Source organism: Zychaea mexicana (genome assembly GCF_025766255.1).
Source record: "Zychaea mexicana strain RSA 1403 chromosome Unknown BDB00scaffold_184, whole genome shotgun sequence".
Taxonomy (NCBI): Eukaryota; Fungi; Mucoromycota; class Mucoromycetes; order Mucorales; family Lichtheimiaceae; genus Zychaea; species Zychaea mexicana.
In genome coordinates this window covers 37,440-57,200 of record NW_026516847.1, presented here as the reverse complement: position 1 = coordinate 57,200, position 19,761 = coordinate 37,440, and the positions used below count along the sequence as shown (strand labels likewise).

At 42.2% G+C, this 19,761-nt stretch overlaps 4 protein-coding genes and 1 non-coding gene across 5 annotated transcripts; 4 read left to right on the top strand and 1 right to left on the bottom strand.

The window, feature by feature from the left end:
* On the bottom strand, positions 1-72 carry BDB00DRAFT_t130. Its single transcript has one exon. It is a non-coding gene; the product is annotated as a tRNA-Pro (tRNA).
* Positions 73-4,307: 4,235 nt separating this feature from the next.
* BDB00DRAFT_879659 (P-loop containing nucleoside triphosphate hydrolase protein) lies at positions 4,308-10,562 on the top strand (the record flags this gene model as incomplete). The annotated part of the gene is made up of 19 exons (XM_053127898.1): positions 4,308-4,472; positions 4,558-4,690; positions 4,771-5,008; positions 5,100-5,230; positions 5,328-5,410; positions 5,505-5,621; positions 5,741-6,373; positions 6,433-6,540; positions 6,637-6,930; positions 7,000-7,077; positions 7,156-7,361; positions 7,449-7,596; positions 7,702-7,978; positions 8,096-8,183; positions 8,277-9,261; positions 9,373-9,871; positions 9,953-10,176; positions 10,256-10,408; positions 10,515-10,562. 19 exons carry the CDS (start codon positions 4,308-4,310, stop codon positions 10,560-10,562), a joined length of 4,608 nt encoding a protein of 1,535 aa, XP_052972740.1.
* Positions 10,563-13,442: 2,880 nt separating this feature from the next.
* BDB00DRAFT_885496 (major facilitator superfamily domain-containing protein) lies at positions 13,443-15,781 on the top strand (the record flags this gene model as incomplete). Its single annotated transcript, XM_053128417.1, has 6 exons — positions 13,443-13,603; positions 13,780-13,942; positions 14,065-14,131; positions 14,227-14,631; positions 14,729-15,220; positions 15,309-15,781. The coding sequence occupies 6 exons, from the start codon at positions 13,443-13,445 to the stop codon at positions 15,779-15,781; spliced, it is 1,761 nt and encodes a 586-aa protein (XP_052972739.1).
* A 495-nt stretch (positions 15,782-16,276) lies between these two features.
* On the top strand, positions 16,277-16,621 carry BDB00DRAFT_793432 (uncharacterized protein; the record flags this gene model as incomplete). The annotated part of the gene is made up of 1 exon (XM_053121204.1): positions 16,277-16,621. One exon carries the CDS (start codon positions 16,277-16,279, stop codon positions 16,619-16,621), a length of 345 nt encoding a protein of 114 aa, XP_052972738.1.
* Positions 16,622-17,059: 438 nt separating this feature from the next.
* On the top strand, positions 17,060-19,312 carry BDB00DRAFT_860216 (uncharacterized protein). Its single transcript, XM_053125987.1, has 3 exons — positions 17,060-17,776; positions 17,869-18,659; positions 18,763-19,312. The coding sequence occupies exons 1-3, from the start codon at positions 17,151-17,153 to the stop codon at positions 19,074-19,076; spliced, it is 1,731 nt and encodes a 576-aa protein (XP_052972737.1). The 5' UTR covers positions 17,060-17,150; the 3' UTR covers positions 19,077-19,312.
* Positions 19,313-19,761: the final 449 nt, after the last annotated feature.

The following is a 19,761-nucleotide window of genomic DNA, read 5'->3' as shown; positions in this document are numbered from 1 at the left end:
GGGCTCGACCGGGAATTGAACCCGGGACCTCTTCCACCCTAAGGAAGAATCATACCACTAGACCATCGAGCCATATGTGCTCGGTGCACATGATTGGTACAATATGGACTTGTTGTGGATAGTTATCCTTGCGACTTTTTTGAAAAATATATATAGTTTTTATCGTTTGTATATATCTATGATATACCACTCTGTAGAGAAAATTTCGAGCTTTTTATTGCGCTGTGATACATTACAAAAGAAACAGAATATCATAACAATAGTAATAATAAATCTGATTTAAAATTAATTTTACTATTATTTTTTTCCATAATAAGGGAGAGCAGTGTTAGCTAGTACATAGCTGTGCTACTTGTTGATAGGCGCATTATGCTGTTTACAACTTTACATTGTAAGCTGGATTATATCAGTAGAAAGTTTCTATGTTTTACAAACTATTGAATAGATTAATAGGTAGTAGAGCAGAGAGAAAAAAAGACCAGAGAAAAGGGAAAGAGTAGTTGTTGGCTGTGAAGAATAAAGGAGAAAAGAGAAAAGCATAAATTTTATAACAACTAGGAGCCCAGAGGCATTAGCTTTTTGATGTCTCATTAGGCAACTGGTAGTTGCTGAGCATGCAGCATTTAGTACTATAAGCTAAAGGCACACTAAGATTTTTTCTCAGTAATTTATGCACACAACATGATGTTCTCACATAAATGGTCCAGCAATTTCTATCCAGCAATCCCTCAAGTCCCCTTACCAGATCAGCAATTAGAAGATGATTCATACTTAGCAATCAACTATGCACAATCGTACTGTATATCGACAATGAAGCATGTCTTTTACTCACAATATATATGCTATACTCTATTATGATAATTAATACATACTCCCTTCGATTTTACAAAATTATACTAGTACATTAAAGGGTTTTTTTTCTGTATGGCCCTTAGAGTAGGGCGAGAATTTGATTCCGACATCATGTCGATACTGGTAAATGATGCTATAGGCACAGGCCTTATGACAGATTTAGGATACAAACAATGAGCTGATATTAGTACATTAATGAGTGTTCCCGTTCCTTTGGAAACTGCAGTCGAAAAACTCAATACTACTCTCAGTTCTCTCGAGTTGGTTCTTGGGCTGGTTCAAATCGCTTCCGGCAGATACTGCGTGGAAATAAAATAAAAATTCTGGTTCAACATACATCAGTAATACACATGGATGTTTGCTGTGGCAACCAGCTAAATACTATTACGACCATAGAATTAGTCTACTAGTGTGATGATCCAGCCAATGTCAACAGGATAATGTGCCTACCACCAACAGGCAGGAGATAATACAGCACGCACCAATGTTAGATTAAAGAGGAGTAGTGTGAACAATGTATGTATTACTAGTAATCAATCAGTATCACTTATATAATGTTGGTGGGATCCGATGAGCAGATCTACCATCATGTAGTCTGTCTTCATTAATCATCATACACCATCGTAGTTAGATATAAAAGACATAATAAGTAATAAAGTGAAAGGAGCTGACATAGAACAAATCTCAATTGCAATAATCATAGATGACGATGTCGTGCGTAACGGTTGTGGAACCATCCACTATATTGTGTGCAATTGTTGCTGTAATGTATGAATACGCTTACTTATATTAACAGGACGCCAGAAACAATGTATTGTTAATGACGACGCTGGGTGACCCCAGTGGACGATTGCCAATGTGTCGGGCGGCAGATGCCTGATGTGTCGTATAAGCTAAGAAGGAAGTGGTACAAAGATATTCTTTATTATCAAAGAAGAAAAAAAGAGCAGGAAAAAAATACTAATCTAGAGTGGTGACTGCGTGAGCTTGCGCGAAAAAGAGTTGTGCGGGTAGTGATTTTGACAGTGTGATATTGATGATGCTCTAGTTGCCACCGCCAGGAAGCAATATTGCCTCGAGTCTCGCTTATGTCTGTGTCAGCAAAACAGGCCTGGAGAGTACCATTGATACGATACTTTGAGCATTTTTGCCGTCTGTCAAATTGCGGTAATATTTTTTTTAAGGATCGTAAATATAATTCTTCATATATTTACAAAGATCGCTAGGTGATGGAATTGGTAAGGGAAAGCGAAAGTATTCATGGTGCAGCACATATCGAACTGAGGAGGACGCGATTTATAAGAACAGGGGACTTTTTCATACATCCACATGAGCGCACACGACAAAACCTTCTCCATACCTCTAAGTCTTGAAATATCTTCATTTCGAACTACGTTTGTTTTGGAATACTATTAACAGTTGCACCAATGTTTTGCAGATAGCTTTGAATAATTTAGAGTATCAGAGAGTTTAACAAGCTTCGCTTTCATTCATCTGATGACTCCATGAAAACATAGCACGGTACAGTTGTTGCGTGTGTGCGTACAATGGCATCGTAGCTGCATTCAACGGCGTCAAAAGGCCTTACTATATATATTCTATGTACTTAATACAGAGAAGTATAAGAGGAAAGAGGAGATCCCAAAACGTGTGGGTGGCATATAGTAAAACCTCAAAAAAGAATGCATGGCACCATATATCTACATAGCATGTTTGATGACAATTTCTTTACTATGCCAGTAGCCCCGCTTATAATTACAAGTCAATACTGTCCCCAGAAAACCGTGCTACCGTTGAGATGTGAGCTCCTACTACTGCCCGCGAAGGAAAGTCATCGCGATCATTCGGTAATGAGCAATTATGAATAAGAAGAAAGCAAATAGCAGTTTGGATTCTCAGCATATGCAGCGACTTAAAGCATCCTATTTTCAAGCGATCATAACGAGCAACAACGATCATTATGCATACGCATCCCCTCTCGTTTAATTCTGAAGTAGCAGTAACACTATATGCACACGTAGTCTTATGCATATTGTCTAAGGTGTATCTTCCCCTTCTTCAGCATATCACAGCTAGTTAGTAATTTTGCGTTACATATGAGCTCCATTCTAGCTTGATTATCCGATGACAACAGAAAAGGAGGAAAGAAAGATTAGCATGGGATTGGACCGTCGTTTTACTACTGATAATAATTTTTAAATTGTGTGCCGCCCGAAGAAAGCAGAGTCATTAAAGTAGCACCAGTTCAAACAAAACAATATAATGATAACCACTGCAATATATTGCTGTACGCAAAATGAGGTAAAGCTCCAGTCTTTAGTATTTTTCACGATTCCCTGCCTTATTACATCGACTACTGCATCGAGTAAGGCTAACAAACGTTCTTATTTTAGAGCCGGTTTGACGCGAGCTTAGTACCACAGAAGGAGGTAAGCACAGTCATTGGTGGGTGGCAATGGCAATAGCACATTGCACGTATTGTCACGTACTACTAGTGATCTTTACATCATAGTAGCATATCATATGAGCACTTTCCTTAATTCCCCCTCCTCGTCCTGTGACATCAACCCTTATCTCGCTCTTCATATCCCTGCATAGTCGTTTCTTGCCTTTCCCAAGACTAAAAGTGTATGCTCTTCTTTATGCGTCAATAACACAGTACATGAATGCCAAATAACCGGTCAGGGCTTCGATAACAGTACGTTCATAGCTTTTGTTGAGTCCAATTCAACCTGTATTTTTGTCACAAGAAGCGTATGCAATTTACCAGCAATAGGTATAGCCATAGTCCACTAAACCCATCTTGCCATAACCTGTTTGTCCCTAAGCATACAGGAAATAGCTGTTTTATGTACTGCTACTGCTACTGGTGCTAACGCTACCGCCATCCATTCTATTTTCGTACCAATGCCGAAGAACGAGCGAAAATAATCAAAAGTATACTGTCACACCCTTCTCCTTTGCTCCCCTTTTTGTCCTTTCTCGTATCCAAGTGTTGAGATATTTAAGGGAGATAATGGTACTGAGTCTATAGTGCAGTGAAGCGGTGTGCCAAAAATCACACACGCCTTCTCCTGCTCGTCGCTCCCATGTTATTCACCATCAAAGTCAAAAAGAGAAGGGAGCGAAATATTGCGTAGTCATTGTTCTGCCTGGAATACAGCAAATCAGCGACACTATGATATGTCAATCAACCGCATTTCGAAAAACTTGTTAGTAAAACAGACACTGACAGATACAGTTGACGCCTTAAAATGTAGTAGACCTGTCTTCTGTGTTACGCTAAACTAAAACTGAGCCAGGCACCACATTCTCCTGACTCCGACTTCACAAAGCAAGCAGCAGTAAAGCTGCAGTGTGCAGGTTAAATAAGAAGCACGAGTTTCCCGTCTATTAACGAAAGGCCCTTTCATCTACCTTTTTTTTTGTTGGGTTCTTTTTCTCACTAGATCAAGATGCCATCCATACAAGTGACTCAGGCACTTGATATTTATACCAACGGTGTTAAAGCATGGTTTCCCGATGACGAAGCCGGCTGGGTCTCTGCTTCTTTGGTTTCCAAGGATGTCACTGACAGCCACGTCAAGATCGTTTTTAACAACGACGCGGACGAGTCTCGGGTAAAAAGAAAACCGCTGGACTTTGTCGATCATCACAATCTAGGGATTCCTCTACTCGATACTGAAGCGTTCTTTCTTGTTCTAGGAACATGTGTTTGAGGCAGCAGTAACAGAGTTGGAAAAGACGCGAGGCAGTAATTTGCCACCACTGAGAAATCCGCCCAAAATGGAGGATGCAGATGATTTGACGAATCTTAGCCATTTGAACGAGCCTTCAGGTAAAGTATAATAAAAACAGCTATAATTGGAGTGCGATGATTGTCTACAATATTAAAGGTTTAAAAAAATCCAACAACAGTGCTACACACTATCCGTACTCGATATGGTCAGAAACAAATCTACACATACTCCGGCATTGTTTTAATTGCTGCAAACCCTTTCGCTCGTGTACAGCTTTATGAACCAGACATCATCCAACAATACTCAGGACGCAGACGTGGAGAGTTGGAGCCACATCTCTTCGCTATTGCAGAAGATGCTTATAGATGCATGATCCGAGAAAGATCGAATCAAACCATCATTGTATCTGGAGAGAGGTACCGTTGTCATTGTTGGTGGTAGCTAAAATGTGTGTGGGATGGATAGGTTATTCAACCGTTTTGTGTCTGTTCCGATGTGAATATATAGTGGTGCTGGTAAAACGGTCAGCGCAAAGTATATTATGCGATACTTTGCCACAGCAGATGATAAGGAGACTGTTGGAAAGAAAGCGAAAGATGGCGCTGGTGCAATGACGGAGGTCGAGGAGCAGATCCTAGGTAAGAGGGAGAGAGAGAGAGAGTGTGTGTGTGCATGTATGTTTTAAACACGAGATTGACAGAGGAACTTATATGTAAATAATGCACATCTGCGTAGCCACCAACCCTATCATGGAAGCCTTTGGCAACGCTAAAACGACCAGAAACGACAACAGTTCTCGCTTTGGCAAATATATAGAGGTGACTATACATGGATCCATATATACTCGTCTTCTTATTAGCGGTATCTCGGATGGCTGTCCATATTGACGTTGTTAGCTGGTTCTTTACTTAGATCCAATTTGACAAGCAATGCAACATTGTCGGCGCCAAAATCCGCACATATCTTTTAGAACGTTCACGTCTTATTTTTCAACCGGAAATTGAACGTAACTATCACATTTTTTATCAGGTCAGTTCTTATACTTTTTTTCTCTCAAGCGTTGGTGAGGAGAATAAATAGGAGTAAGGGGAGTTTGTGACGATGCAGTGTAAGTAGTCAGTGTGCGTGTGCTAAATGCCCTATTTCAGTTTTGTGCAGGCGCATCTGCTGAAGAACGTCAGAAATACGACCTGCAAGAATGGTCCAACTTCCACTACCTCAAACAAGGCGGCACGGGCGATATCCCGGGTGTTGATGATGCTGCAGAACTTGACCTCACGAAAAAATCCTTGTCAATGGTCGGCATTTCAGAAGAGACCCAGCAACAGATATTCCGTCTTTTGGCTGCATTGCTTCACCTCGGTAATATTGAAATTGGCGGACGCACCGACGCTATGCTTTCCGAAGGCGACGCAGCCGTCACAATGGCAACCCAGTTACTCGGTATCAACGCTACAGAATTCAAAAAATGGATTGTTCGCAAGCAGATCAGCACCCGGTCCGAAAAAATCATGACCAATTTGAGTCCTCAGCAGGCTCAAGTGGTCCGTGATTCGATGGCGAAATATATCTACAGCAGCTTGTTCGATTGGCTTGTCGGGGTCGTGAACGAGAGTTTGGCTTGTGATGATGCCGATCGTGTGGCAACATTCATCGGTGTGCTCGATATTTATGGCTTCGAACATTTCAAAAAGAACTCTTTTGAACAGTTCTGTATCAACTATGCAAACGAAAAATTACAACAACAGTTCAACCAGCACGTCTTTAAGCTGGAGCAAGAGGTAATTTGGATGGAATGTAGAGTCCGCTTTACACTTATTAATATGATCGTTCTTAAAAGGAATATGTACGGGAAAACATCGACTGGACCTTTATTGATTTCAGCGACAACCAAAAATGTATTGAAATGATTGAAGCTAAAATGGGTATTCTCTCTCTGCTTGATGAAGTAAGTTAATCTTGCTAACTGATATGAGCATCATCCAAAAAATCAGCTATGGATAATATCCAACTTGAATCTATGACAACTGACTTCTTAATCTAGGAATCACGTTTGCCTTCGGGATCCGACCAAGGTTTCTGCAACAAACTTTACTCTACGTTTGGCACGCCAAGCTATCAAAGCTATTTCAAGAAGCCACGCTTCTCTAATAACGCCTTTACTGTCGTTCATTATGCTCATGACGTCCAATACGAAGCAGAGGGCTTTATGGAAAAGAATAAGGATACTGTGCCTGATGAACACCTTACACTTTTGCAAAATGCCCAGTTTGATTTCCTTGCTTCAATGATCAAGCGTGCTAATGCTGCGTCTTCTCCCAGCCCATCAAACAGTATCGTAAGTATGCGCTTATCTAGGCTTTATCATCCTTCGTTTGAGTTTATTTTTCTAAGCCTTCATAAATAGGGTGATTCTCCTGTCAAAAAGATTGGTGCCGCAAAAATGAATGCCCCAAAGAAACCAACTCTTGGTTCCATGTTCAAGGTAAAGTTTTCAACTCGGCTTATCGAGCGAATAGCTAGCACATCCACCTAACAAATCCCGTCTGTGTTTCTCTATCAGATTTCCTTGATCAACCTGATGGATACCATTGGGCAGACAAACGTACATTATATTCGCTGTATCAAACCTAACGAGGCAAAGGAAGCATGGATTTTCGAGCCAAACATGGTCCTTGCACAGCTCCGTGCATGTGGTGTGCTAGAAACTATCCGTATCAGTTGCGCTGGTTACCCTTCACGATGGACTTTTGAAGAATTTGCAGAACGGTAAGTGTGCTTACTTATAGAAGGTAGAGAAGAGAGAAACCATTCAAAACTCAAATGTGCATTTTTGTTCCTACTACCTCTATTTAGATACTATGCTTTGGTTGATGCCAAACATTGGTACCCCAAAAGTGAAAAGGATATTCGCACACTTTGCTCGACGGTTGTGGATACACACATACAAGACCCAGACAAGTATCAGATTGGTCTAACAAAGATCTTCTTTAGAGCAGGACAGGTAACAGCAACAGCAACAGCAACAAAAGCATACGTGTATGAGAATAAACAGATCGAAAGTTGCTACTCCCGATTTTGATCTCATTCCTCTCTTCTTTTTCTATAGCTTGCATACATGGAAAAACTTCGTACAGATCGTTGGACAGAAGTGGCCATTTTCTTACAAAAGAATTGTCGACGATTCATTGCTAGACGCCGATACCTGCGTGTGCTGAAAATGGTTACTCAGTTGCAGCAAGTCGCTCGAAGAAAGATCGGTCAGATCCAATTGGAAAATCTGCGGCGCGAAAAGGCAGCTACTACCATTCAAAAGTACTGGCGCTGCTATGCTGCTCGCAAGCGGTATCTGAAGCAGCGCGCTATCATTATCCAAATACAAGCAGGTAAAACATATATACATACATATATATATATATATATATATATATATATATATATATCGCACAAATGCATTCATGCGCGATAGTTGTGTAACCTGACTTACTAAATAATGCACATAGCATCAAGAGCATTGATTGCCAAGAAACGCTTCTCAATGATCCGTGAGCATAATGCAGCAACTCAAATTCAAAGAATTGTTCGCGGATGGTATGCGGTATTTTTTGTCACCTTGTTTATGAACTAATTGTCTCAAAAAAGGCAACGCTAACTGTTTTTGTACTGTCTCCTATACATATACAGGTCCGCACGCCGAAAGTATCAGGCACAGCGAAAGCACATCATCCGCATTCAAACTTGTATCCGTCGACGCAACGCTCGGAAACAGCTTGTTGTGATGCGTGCAGAAGCACGTTCAGTAAGCCACTTTAAGGAAGTCTCATACAAGCTCGAGACAAAGGTTGTTGAGCTGACGCAGAACCTTGCTCAACAAAAGGAGGACAAAGCCCGACTAAAGAGCAAAGCAACCGAACTTGAAACCCAAGTCAAATCATGGATCACCAAGTACGATAATTTGGACGACAAGGCCAAGGACCTCAACAGCGTAATTGATAAACCTGGACCGGATGGTGATCACTGGGCATCTCTCCAGCAACAACGTGACGGCTTGAAGAACGAATATGTCTCATCACTCAATAAGATCAAGACGCAGGATAAGGAGATTGCACGCCTCACCGAAGAACTTTCTCGTCAAAAGGAAGAGATTGCTCAGCTTAGAAAGGCGTCGCAAGAAACTGTTGAAAAGCCAATGGATGATGCTGACATGTCTGAGCTGAAAAATCAAATCGCAGCATTGAAGACACAGTTGTCGCAAACATTGGGTCACTCGCGTCGCCAGCAGCAGCAAAAGCAGCATCTCAATCAACAGCCACAACAAAAGACACCTTATCGTGGTCGCCGAGCAGCTGCAGCTATGCGACGCAAGAGCAGCACTACTGTAGAGCAACCCATTACAACTGCAGCAAACGCATCGTCTTGCCAGCCTGATGATCCGTTATATACCCTATTGCAAGATGAAGACCTCTTGCAAGTTGATGTATTGGATGGCCTTATCAGGACATTGGCAATTGTGCCTCCTGACGCATCAAACCCACCATCATCGAAGGATAAGACTTTCCCAGCTCGTGTTATTGGCTATTGTATTGTACAGATGTGGAAACGCGGCTACTTGGTAGAATCTGAGCAATGGCTCTTTGCTGTCATGGAAGCTATTGAGAAGAAGTGCTTGGTGAGTGTTTCTTCTTTTTTTTTGATAATGGCATGTTTTAATCGTTATACATACCATAATGGCGGGATATGCTAATAAGTATATGTTATGCTTGCTGAAACGAATTTCTAGGATCTTGTTGGTGAAGAAGCCAATGGAGGTTGTGCTTATTGGTTACTCAATGCTCATGAACTTCTTTCGGTTATCAGCGCATCCGAAAATGATCTTGAACGCAGCGCACGACAACTTGAGTCGGACAGCAGATGGCACGAGGTTGAAAAGATAATCGCATCCATCAAATACGAGCTACAATATGTCCAGGATAGCATTTATAATCACTGGGTCTCTGAGCTTAAAAAACAGCTACAACGCGTCGTTGTTCCAGCACTTGTCGAGAGTCAGTCGTTGCCTGGCTTTATCAGTAACAGCAGTAGTCTTATGCCCGGACAAGCAGCTCTTGTGACCATGGATGATTTATTGGCTGTTCTAGGCAAGGTGTATGAAATTATGCAAGGCTACGAGATCCATCCGTTAGTTGTGGAACAGGTTATGAATGAGCTTCTGAAGTATGTCGAAGTCACAGCATTCAATGATTTGATTATGCGACGTAACTTTAATTCGTGGAAACGAGGTAAGGAAGGAGTACATATGTAGAGTACAGTGAGATCATATATTGACGGGATTTAACGAATTCGTCCTTTAAAATTATTAGCCATGCAAATTCAACACAATATCACTGTACTGGAAGACTGGTGCAAGACGCGAAACATCACAGATGCAACACTGCAATTAGAGCACCTGTCACAAGCTACAAAGCTATTACAGCTGAAGAAAGCGACTGCCGATGATATCAAAATCATCTACGATGTTTGCTGGATCCTTTCACCTCCTCAAGTACACAAACTGGTACAAAGCTATAGCGTTGCCGAATATGAGGTATGCAAATGACCACCAAATGTGAAGAGGGGGGATGTTTTTTATATGCTTACATGAATGTAACGATGATTTTCCATAGGATCCAATCAATCATGATGTCATGCGCGCTGCAGCTTCTCGTATCACCGATAAAAAAGAAGTATTGTTAAGCTCCGTGCCAATAGATGAAAGTATTTATGAAGTACCTGCGCCATACCCAGAAGCTGCTGCAGATGCATATCTTCCTTCAAGTGTAAGAATACCCTCTTTCTCGTTTATTATCTCGTGCGCTAAATAGGTAATCAACAAAGCTGAAGAGACATATTAAACAATTTATCTCTATACCCTTTCCATTATAGCTCAAACTGGATCGACTACAGCAGTTCATGGAGGGAATTGCATCGTAAAAATATGCCTTAGTAGTAATTTAATCTCTTTCCCTCATTTCCCTTTTGCCTTTTTGTTATATCCGTCACCAAACTAAATTAAACCACATAATCCCCATCGTATCATAATGCAACGATATCAGGAGAATATTGATAAAACATTACATCGTTCATCTTCAGTCAAATTGTGGCACAGCTTAACTGGTACATACACCAGTGATTTACAAGGCCATCTTTGATTACAAATATAAGTAATGGTGTACTAATATATAGCGCTTTTATCTTCCCTGAAATGTTTTCTTCTTCATCTTTGCTGTTGTTCGTTATACATATCTGAGAGCTTTGAAACAATACAGACCGGATTCAATATCAGTCGATAGTAAGATCACATCGTCAAGCGGGCAGCTTGAAAGCAGTATGGAATGAAGAACGAGAAAAAAGGGAATTGACTAGATGATAGTATATTGCGGACCCTCTTCGTTCCTTCATTGTCGCTTGTGCTTTTATTTGCTGGCTTTGATTCTGATTTTGTCATATCACATCTCAACACGGTGTACATTTCTGAAGTTATAGATATATAATAGAAAATAGTGTACGCAAAGCTTGGCATACAGAATTTTCACTAGTGCGCATAATATGGGAGCCATTTCAAGAACCAAGAGCCTTATTTATTACCGAGCCAATCATTTGCACAGTTTTAAAAAGAACTGTAATGGGCGGTTTAGAAAAAAAGATATGCCTGGAAAGGCGTTAATAATGGCCAACGCAAAGCATCCACCACGCAAAAAGCTTCAAAGAAGCAGTGGAAGCCCGTAGATTCGATATAATATATCTAGCGCCGTATAGTTCATTTCTTAGTCCTATCGAAGGGGCTTAATTGAAATGAAGGCAGGTGTGAAATGTGGACTCTTAGCAAAAGTTGACTCTCTGACCCCGAAAGCATTAGTTCAGCCCACTCAATTACTCCAAGCGATTGCCAGGATTAAACAAGCGAAAAGTTTTTTTTTAAACCGGCGATGTGTCTTGGAGGAACCTATGCTGCAGTGCTCTAGTGTTTTTTGGTAGCTATCTCATATGTTGCTCATACTGTGTAACAAAATAAGTGATACAAAGAATCAAATGCACCATAACAAAACACACCAAATGCCCAATCAGAATCTTCAATATGCCAAAATAATTCATGCAACCCCTAGTTGTAAACAACCATCGTCGGCCATCTTGATTTTCATCACGCGCCAAGTTAAATCCCCCATCGGGCAAATGGGAATTTGTGTCACGCCAAGTTGAAAAGCAAGGTGCGCCAGACATTAGTAGTAGCTGTCGAGACTGATACGTGATTCTGATTTGATGGGTTCGCTTCTCAAGAAACAGTGGAAGGTTGGATAAGCATCTACCTAGCGCCAATTACAAATTTGTACAAAGCAGGGACCCTAAACCGGCTTTCCGGATTATAGACGAGTAGATGACATAATTATATGCCGGCCTTACAAAAAGCGATTGTTCTATGCTAGGAAACAACCGCCAATCGAGAAAAAACACATAATTCATGTCCGAGATATCGTCGGTAACAAGAATTGCATCTGATAATTCGGAGGTAAGCGCATTAACGACAGTGACACCATCAAATATTTGAAAACTCCTATTATTGTAAGGCACCATGACAATAAAATATAGCATAACAGCGAGTATGAAGCATCATGCTGTGCCTGAGTGAACCCTAAAAGCAGCCCGATACTTTCCGGCTATGTGTCTCGTGCTTGATCAAGTGGGGCACTTTTAGTAATATAATACAACGCACGATTTTTTTTGTACGGCAAATGAAAAGCATCTTGTCGTGAATATGCTCTTGTATACCGAGAATATGTAAAAATTAACGTTACAGACAATGCGAAAAAACCAGGTTGTGTGGCGATTGATCTGACCAATGACTGAATCACCAAACCAGGTTATCGGAACGGCTGTAATACGAGTTAAAAACCAGGTACACAAAAAATCGGTGGGGCGTCCGCGACTGCTATCAGATGGAGAACATTCGGGAATCGAAAACAAAATTTGCACTCATTAGGTAGTGGCACGTGTAACCTCTTCGGCGATCAACAACACAGTATACACTTCTAATGTCAGCAGAGTGGCACACAACAATGGCAACAGGCAGTAGCTCACCAGATCATTTTATCTCACTATACGAGTGCGCATGTCATCCGAAGAAGCACCTTCCTTCACAGTGCTGTATACCTCAGCAACAATACAAAGTCGCTTGCTAAACAAAGACCCGAACCGCGGCATTCAAAGTAAACCACACAAGCCATTTCTACAGATGGCATCTATCTCCGTTCCTCTCCCGATTTCTTTTGTTAGTTTTTGGATACAACGAAAACCAGATCTGTGTGGAAGACACAAGTAGCCTATATAACAAAAGGAAAGGGTGTGGCACCTACAAGGGAGGCCATTACCGTATTCAGTCAAAACTTCTGGTGTATCTCACCACAAACATCTAGATTCAAAGACCCAAAGGAGCTATTTCCGCGCCCGCGATGAGTGTGTATATGGTCATTGCGTATTGCTTGGTGGCGCGAGATGTGCTATTATGATCTGGCGTGGCATATACATAAGAGATATCGGCCTTTTGCGATTGCGGGCTTCTTGGTTGTACTTGAAGTGGAGAAAGGGACAAATGCGACACATAAAGCCGAGAAGTTGTGTAACAATCTGATAAAAAGATGTCGTGAAGCCGGATTCATATCTTACGATCCAGCCAAATCATTCATTGCTGGTTCAACTGTTGCGCCGAAACCCCGCTTACTCGTTATTCATGCTTTTAAAAACTTTTCGATCTCTTTTCTTTAACTTTTATTTTCTTTTTTCACTTGTCAACTTGCTGCACACACAACACTCCGGGCAATGAGCGAGAAAGAAAAAGAACAGCACGCTGACACCAAGGAGGAGATCCCTGAAGCACCAACTGCTGATGATATCTCAAAGCTTGTTGCACCGGGCGTGAAGAAGGCCGAGCTCGCCAAGTTGAACTCCAGCAAATGGAACATCTATGCTATTTTGGCTGGGTATGTGTACTATACATTACGACGCATAGAATTATTGTCGCCATGGTTGCTTCACAGAAAGGCTAACTCAATTGTAGTATCTTGCTGATCCGATGGGCATATTCATGGGAAGGTTTTTTGACCCAGGCTTTGACGGCACCTGTGACGAGTATCCTGAAATCCAACCACCTTCAAAGTATCCTCAAGACCGTTAGCAGCATTCTGCAGTCCATCATGTTTCCAACCTTCTCCAAACTTTCCGATCTAATTGGCAGAATTGAAGCATTCGTGTTAGCTCTTATTCTGTATATCATCTCATATATCGTACAAGCGAATTCCAACAATTATGGAACTTTTGTGGTAAGAAAAAAGATTATATAGAATGCGGACATGAAAAAATCACTGGATGGGTTGAGTGTGTATAAGCGATACCAGAAGAACTAACAGCTCGGTGCTCTGTGCTTTACTCTGTAACCACCCAGGGTGGCCAAATTCTGAATGCTTTTGGCGACACTGGCATTACGATCCTAATCCCTATCATCACTGGAGGTATACATAAGTTGATGCCCTTTTTGTTGCGGTGTTGTTGTCATAGCAGTTATTTGTTGTTACACAAAGAAGCTAATTCGACTTTTTTTTCAAAGACATGACCAATATCCGCAATCGAGGTTTCTACCATGGTGTTCTTCAGCTTCCAACCATCATCAACATGTTCTGCACTTCGTTGGCTGTCGATAGTCTTCTCTACACTGGTGAATACCCGGGACAATGGCGTTGGGGTTATGGCATGGTCCCTCTCATCATCTTCTTCTGCTCGCTTCCTATTTTGGTCGGACTTTGGTACCCCCAGATGAAGGCTCGGAAAAGTGGCAAGCTTGCAGAATACCGTGAAGAGCGTCGTCGCATCATTGGCAAGCGCACTTTCTGGCAGACACTCAAATTCTTTGGCACCGAGCTGGATTTTGTTGGATGCATCTTGCTCGTTGGTGGTCTGTGTATGATTCTTCTTCCCTTCCAACTGGAGTCAACGTGGGGCGGCTGGACCGATTGTAAGTATTTCTTTCCATACTATTAGAGTCATATATGCATTAGGGACAATACGACTAACAGAGCATGTAAATTGGTGAATTCAACTTGCGATTCTAGCACGTACATTGGGTTGTTTGATTGGCGGCTTCTTCACTTGGATTGCTTTGTTCTATTGGGAGCTCAAGGTCGCCACAAAACCAGTTTTGCCCGTCGGCAAATGGCCCAACAAGACTGCATTGCTTGGTGTTGCTGCTGTATCAGCTAACACCATTGGCTCGTCGACAAACGGTCTTTACCTCCGAACATATCTCCAAATCACTCGTAAAGTCACTGCTGGTAGAGCTGCACGGTTGGTTATCGGTTTCCCTGTTGCTGCCATCACTTTGCAGGCCTTCGTCGGTTATATGATGATGAGAACCCGTATCTGGCGCCCATACATGTGGACTGGTATTTGCATTTTGATTATCGCTCTTGGTCTCATGACCCAAGCCCGTCAACCCCACTCGTCGGACGTTTTCCTTGTTGTTTCCCAGGTCATTGCTGGCATTGGCACTGGTTTCATGGAAGTACCCTTTATTGTGGCCGTTCAATCGTCTGTCCCTCACGAAGGTATGTAAAGATTATGCAATCCACAGCACGCCCGAAAAATGCGGAGCAAGTTTACTAACTGCCAGATTATGTGGCCTTATGCTCTTAGATCTTGCAATGATCACCGCTTTCTACCAGATTGGTCAATCTATTACTAGCAGTGTTGGTTCTACTATCGCTGGCGCTATCTGGAACCAACTGCTGCCTCAAGAATTCGAAAAGCACATTCCCGGTGAATTCAACACCAAGGAAATTTTGGCCAGCATTACCTACGCTCAAAGTCTTCCCGATGATCAATATGCAGGTCTCCAGGAGGCATATGGAAATGTGCAACGCAAACAAACCATCATCCATCTCTGTATGGCTATCCTGACTCTGTTCTTGACTTTCCCTATGAAGTCGTTTGGCTTGCGAAACAGCAAGCGATTCGAAGAAGATCCCGACGATAGCAAACTGGATGAAGTCAGCACCAAGATCGGTAGCGAAAGTGAAATGGACAAGAAGATCGCTGACGACTCATCGCCTGAACACGATATCAAGCCCACTTACCTTCAGCGATTCAAGAAATACGTTCTTTCTTAAAAGATTAACATTATTATATCACACATGTATAAAACCTAAAAGAAAACACTACCCTTCCTGCATTATCCACCTCTACTATTACTTAAATTTACTTTACTATAATCCCATCTATTGATTCCTTCATACAATGAAACGTACCAGTACTTCATCATTAGCTTGCATGTATATAAATTTTGACGTCTGTGTTGCACTAGCCAATAAAAAAAGCAGCGGGTCCGTCCGTTACATGTTTTTCCTTTACATTCCACCTTCAAGTTGCTCAGATCCGCTGAATCGTTTCTTTTCCCGACATTTTTTTTATAATTTTACCATGTTTACTACTACAATAGCCCTTCGTCCTTTATACCTACTATCACTCTTCCTTTTCACATCATTATTGCTTTTACACTCGTCAGTTGTGGAAGCCGGAGATACCGTATGTAGACAGCTCAACCTTTTTCTTATCATGCGATGATAGTGTACAACTGTATTGATTCTTCTTTACAAAAGGACATGATGAGTGGCCCACCTCCACCGGGCGATGGAGAACCTCCCCGAGCACCACCGCACGTACCTTTACCTCCAGGAAAGCGATTCTGGATCTTTGATGACTTTCCACTATTGATGAATTGGACGCTCTTTTACGTTGGGTGTGGTCTCACAAGCTTTCTCTGGTTGACCGGTTATGCGCTGAGAAAATGGGAAGATTGCGTTGATCGGGACGATAAAAAGCCTGATAATGATGACCCAAGTGGAGAAGAAGCTGCCCTTATCCAAGATGCGTATCACAAAAGCCAGAGCAACCGCCGCGGCGATGGGACTTCTCCTCACTATGGCGCGGTTCAGCAAAGCACAAACTAACCCGGGAACTGATTGCGCTTGCACGTATGCACGTCCATAATATATGCACAAGGCTACATTAGATACACAGAATAAAAAAAAGCAGCTGATCAGAGCCTCCTCTCATCATCGGGTTTCGTTGTAATTTTTTTCCGTGTGCAACTCTTTGTTTCTCATTATGAACTCAGTCTTGTTATCCGATCCGAAAAGAGTTACTGTCTTGTGTCTTGTGCTTACGGGTGGGGAGGGGAGAAAATATTAAAGTTATCTGATGGCGGTGTGTGCTTTTTGTGAATAATAGATCTGACGAGCTATCCGGGAGTTCACCACCGCACATGAAACCAGAAAATAACCAAAAAACAAAGTCTCACGAGCTTGCAGGCATGGCGGGGAATTGTCGGTATTACCGCAAAAAGGATGACAACAATGGCAGTTCTTCTGTTTTTTAACTTCTTTGCTCTTTACTTTTCCCCTTTCCTTAACAAAGACACGGCTTGCACACACAAACAAACATCAGACATACAGACACACAGGACCCTGCATACAAAATATGCCAAGCGAGCTCCACCCATTCACAGACTTTCACAAGGCTGGTTACTTGTATTTACTCTGCTGCTGGGCAGCATTTCTTTCCTACTGCGTGCTCTATCAGACCGACCAGTTCATAAGAATATGGGTTCGGCGACGATCCCGAAGACGAAATCGATATCGCAAACGGCGCAAATTGCTGGTCGATGATGTTGGCCGTGATGGCGACAAAGACGACGACAGCGACGACGACGACGACGATAAAATCATCACGCCTCTACAAATTATCAACGATTTCCTTCGACCCTTGGAATACACCGTAACGATACCCTATGTCGCAACCATGATCTCTTTAAAACATCTTATTGGCATGACCCTCTTCTCCATCATCAACGTTATCTTTTGCTACTTTGCCCCGTTCAAGCTCCACCCCGAAGTCAAGGAATACGAGTGGCCGATCGCCGGGATTATAGATCGTCGAGGTGCCTATGTCTGTATGGCCAACTGGAGCTTTGCCATCGCACTTGGAACTCGAAACTCGATCATCACCAGTATGTGCGGCATGACATTTGAGCAGCTTATTCCTTTCCATCGCTGGGTTGCTCGTGTCGGTCTTGCCGAAACGTTCTTCCATATCGTGTATCGATGGTAACAAATTAGGGCTATTCAAACGACTTGTGATATTTTGTAGCTAATGAGCAACGTTTTGATCGTACTGATATCTTCTTTACCCTTCTTAGGTGGGAAGGTGCCGCAGCCACAGGGAAATGGTACGATTCCTTTATGTTCAATGAAGAATACTTCTCTGGGTCCGTCAGCACTGTTGGCTATATGATTCTCTTTTTTACGTCATTCAACTATATCCGACGCAACTATTTCCGCACATTTTACTACTCGCATCTGCTCGGATTTGTCGTTGGCACTGCTGGCGCCATGTGGCATGAGTGGTCATGTATATACTTCTTTTATCCAACCTGCATCCTATGGGTCTTGGACCGCGCGCTGCGGTCATACAAGTCGTGGTGTGAGCCAATCGAATTGATCGACATCAAACAGCACAACGAAAAGGTCGTACACGCCAGATTCTCATATGCTCCGCTCAAATCTTTCCGGCCAGGCCAGTACTTTTTCACGGCGTTCCTGACTGGCAGCAAAGAAGATGACAACACAAGAGGATGGCAAGGCTGGCTACAGCAGCGTTTTGATTGGTACCCCATGACCGTGTCTGATGTCTATAATCGAGACATCGCCGGATCCCAGGAACGCGCTGCATCTATACATATAAAGACCCTTGGTGACGGTACACGACAACTCATGGAAAACGTTAGAGACGAACCAAAGAAAGTCGATCTCCGAGTTGACGGACCCTATGGCCCGCGTTTACATTATATCGATTACAAGGCCGTAGCACTGTTTGCTCTGGGCATTGGTATCACACCAGCTTTGACGGTACTTAAAGACTGCATCGAACGCCCTGATCATCAGTCACGGGTACGCCGAGTATTTCTCATTTGGTCAGCAATCAATGCTGGTAGGTCCATCCACTATCTCTTTCGTTTTTACTGCTATTTCTGTGTATATTAAATCTAATTACGTATTTAACCCGTGAACATTTTTCGTATATTTTATATTAGACGAAGTGCAACCCTTTGTCGACTATATCTCGCATTGTAGAGCATACCCGTCATCTGTACAACTGAACGTGACCATTCATCTGACACGCGAACAAGATGATGCCAAGTGTGCGCAGCTCGCCGAGGCTCTGGATTGCAAAGTCGTTCAAGGCAAACGACCGAATATCCCCGTATGCTTGGATCGAATTGCCAATATCGTTGGTCATCGTAATGTGTGGGTCCACACCTGTGGCTCCGTTCCGTTCATGACCACTATCATTAACGAAGCTACTAGACACAAGTTTGATTTCCATCACGAAACATTTGAATTTTAGAAATGCTATATTGCTATCTTTATACTTATTCGTCCTTTTACATAGTTTTCATATCATAACATCGCCCTTTCTACGATGTTTACATATTCTTTGATCATCCTTTCTCATATACCGCATTCTTTGTATTGCTTTTGTTATTCATATGCTATTTTACCAGTCATTTTCTGCACCATAATTCTCAATAAACATTTAATCTCATCTTCACATCTCTACACTGAGCATAAGTGAAGTAGCGCTCCTCGGTAATCTCATATTCATCTTTCTAATGCCCTTTGAATATTGAAGAAAGAATTGCAAAGGAGAGAGACGTAGAGTTGATGAGGACCCGAGAAAAAGATGGAAAAGTACTAGATAATCAATCGTAAACAGAAACTACGACACTTATTGTATCCCGCCGCATCTACAAATGCTTCACAGCAATAGTGTAATGTGAGCGTCGTCGCCTATTTCATAATATGACGCGTTATGCTTATTTTCACAGCTGGTAATATTACATCTCGCTGTAATCACTTATCGCGGAGCACACCATTTCCTCAGAAATGGATACAACGGTTTGACAAAACAAAGCGCGGATCTGAGCCAGCTTTGCGTAATCGAGCAACGAGCATGTCTTTTCTGTGTTCGCGGTCAATATACGTTTGCGGTACTCTTTTAGGCCAATCCGGTCAGCTACATTAACAGCTTG